At 29.3% G+C, this 2885-nt stretch overlaps 1 protein-coding gene across 1 annotated transcript in view; it reads left to right on the top strand.

Annotated features, from left to right (window-relative positions):
• LOC108756876 (vesicle transport through interaction with t-SNAREs homolog 1A) overlaps window positions 1-2885 on the top strand; it is a 5204-nt gene that overhangs the window by 752 nt on the left and 1567 nt on the right. The window contains exon 3 of the mRNA XM_018501017.1: window positions 1840-2187. Coding sequence (XP_018356519.1) covers window positions 1840-2187 — 348 coding nt within the window. The remainder of the gene's footprint in view (window positions 1-1839; window positions 2188-2885) is intronic.

Here is a 2885-nt window from a genome sequence, read left to right on the forward strand (position 1 = left end):
TTGCAAAGTTGTAAACAAATATTGGCATTTTGATTGCTGTGACTATTTTACGACACTAGCGAAACTGTTATGTTGAATATCATATTCATACCTTGATTCATGCACAGGTCAAAATGATACTGAATTATTTACAGATATTAAAATATGATGTGAATATACACGAGGTAAACACATTTGATCTTTTCAACATGAAATACACATTTTCGTATCCTGCACAATAAAAAATCCATTGTTTTTTTATTTCATATTGATTTGAAATTTATTCATAACTTTATTTACTTATTTATTTATAACTTTGTAATAAAGCATTTCTAGCCAAACTTCATACATTTTATTTGTACACTTGTAGAATATGTTTCTGTAGCTTGTCCTCTAAATCCAAAGAGATAGTGTGTATAAACCGCTCAATATTAGATCTAATTAAATATTGAATAATTCTCTAGGGCTAACTATTATATAATCTATTGGACTGATTGGACCTATTCAATATTTCTTTGTCGAAAATAGTCTTTTTCTTTATAGAAAATTTTCTATATGTTATATTAAATTTAAATTATATTTACTGAAATATACATATACTTAGTATACTTATTAAAATATACTTGCTATTCATTCTTTTTTATGAGTCATTTTAGTTTCTTGAAATTCATTAGTGCGTTTTAATTAACATAAATTAAATGAGTTTTATAGACTCAATGTCAGTAACTGTGTTAACAATTTTGGCATCAGTTGCAGAAATTTAATGGGTCAGTTTTCTTAATAGGGTAATACATTTAAGTCCAATTTCTATCAATGTAAATAACTTTAATCTTAGTTTAATTTATTCATCTACATTTTTTTTTAATTTTTAGAAGAAGATTAAAAAATAAATGAAATAAAAATTAAAATTAATTTAAACTTTAAATACGAAGCACCTACTGGTCTGAGTGTTAAGATGTTGAACTATATATTTATTTTAAAATGAATTAATTTTCAGAAATAATAATTGCGTGCCGATAAGATTATTAGACATTCACACAATCAATCTGAATCTATACACGCGCGTCTATACATGTGTAACTCTCTATACATATTGGTTATTGCGAAGAATGTTGCTAAGGTCTCGGTAGTCCAAAGGCTTAGGATGCTCGCATGGAATGCAAGAGATCCAGGTTCGACTCTCGGCCGAGGCAATATTTTTCGCAATAAGTTTATTACAGTTTTTTAAGATTTGGGAAATTTTGGAAGGGATTATTTGTTTCAGATTAATATAAACGCTAAGGTCTCGTTTCCAATCATATTAAAATTAATTTTTTTTATTGGTAGAAATGACATTAGTATGAATAAAATTAAATTTGAGATCACAAATTATTTAAAAAGATTTTTTAGCAGTCTGTAAAAATCTTATTATTTTGGATATTTTGTATTTATTATTTATTTTTATATATGAATTTGATCGATTTATAATCCATTTTTTCTTAAAATAAGGCAATTGTTCTTTTAATCGATCCACTAAACATTTTAAAATCTCCAGATTTTAGTTTCTGAGATAGACAAAAGTTCACTTTTTGTTTAATTTTAAATAGATTTTTACAAGATTAAATTGATTTATATCTGTTTCCAAAAATATTCAAAGTAAATATTAAAAAAATATTATAAAAATAAATTTATTGAGGATTTAATTTTAATTAAAGCAACCAGTTTAAGGTAATACTTAGAATTTATACATTCTAACTAATAAAAGATTGACAGAATTAGGAACAATTATGCCTATGAGATATGTTTTATTCCGTTCATCTTTATTTGGGATGCTTCGTTATAAAATATTTGTCTCAAATAAAAAAATTATCTAATTTGCAGCTGGAGCAAATGGAGTTGGAGGTTCGTGGGATGAACGGAACAGCACGAGACCGTCTACGTGGTCGCGTAGAGAGTCACAGAGCGGAATTGAAACGCTTGACGCAAGAATTTCAAATAGCAAAGAAACCAAAGGATGATGTTACAGAAATCACTGTAGAAGAGTCTTGGGACAATAATGTAACAGAAGATCAAAGGAAAAGACTATTGGATGCCTCTGAAAGAATAGAACGATCAGGGCGAACGTTACAGAATGGTTATCGTATGGCATTGGAGACTGAGGAGATCGGTTCTCACGTGCTGAAGGAGCTTCACGAACAGCGAGAGACAATACAACGGAGCAGAGGAAGAGTAAGTTCTTTACATGGTCGTAAGAGATTAAAGCCCATGGCACTCAGAAAAGTATAAGGCGGTAAAACATAAGCAATAAGTGAATATGCCAATCACAATAGAAAGTATAAGGCAATAACATAAGCAATAAAGCATGTGACACATGCAAAAACGTAAGGAAATAAAATCTATTCTATAATTGCGTAAACATAGTTGTAAGATTGACTAATCATAGTTGAATATGAGGAGAATATTCAACTACGATTGATCAATTACAATCACAATCAGTCTCGGTCCACAACCTTGTTTTAAGAGGCCTCAAGTCATAAGTCGAAAGAGATTAAATGATAATATTTTTTATCTTTAAACTATTTTTGTGCAGTTAGGCGCAATTAAATTCTTTAAGCCTTAACCGTTATACTTAAGTGAATTGAGCAAAACCTAATTTTTACTTAAAAGCATAAGTTTTATGGCTGATATATCGTCACTTACAACTTACAGCTTACAGCTTACAGCCTTCTAAAGCAAAGTTGTGGACTTAGCCTCACTTAAACTCATTCTACAATTGCGTAAGCGTAGTTGTAAATGGTTGTAATTGTAAGAATTGATCAATCACTGTCGAATACGAGAAGAATATTCGACTGTGATTGGTCACACAACAGATTAGTCAAACAACTACAATCACTTACAACTACGCTTACGCAATTGTAGAATAGGCT

This window comes from Trachymyrmex septentrionalis, unplaced genomic scaffold (assembly GCF_001594115.1).
Source record: "Trachymyrmex septentrionalis isolate Tsep2-gDNA-1 unplaced genomic scaffold, Tsep1.0 scaffold13, whole genome shotgun sequence".
NCBI lineage: Eukaryota > Metazoa > Arthropoda > Insecta > Hymenoptera > Formicidae > Trachymyrmex > Trachymyrmex septentrionalis.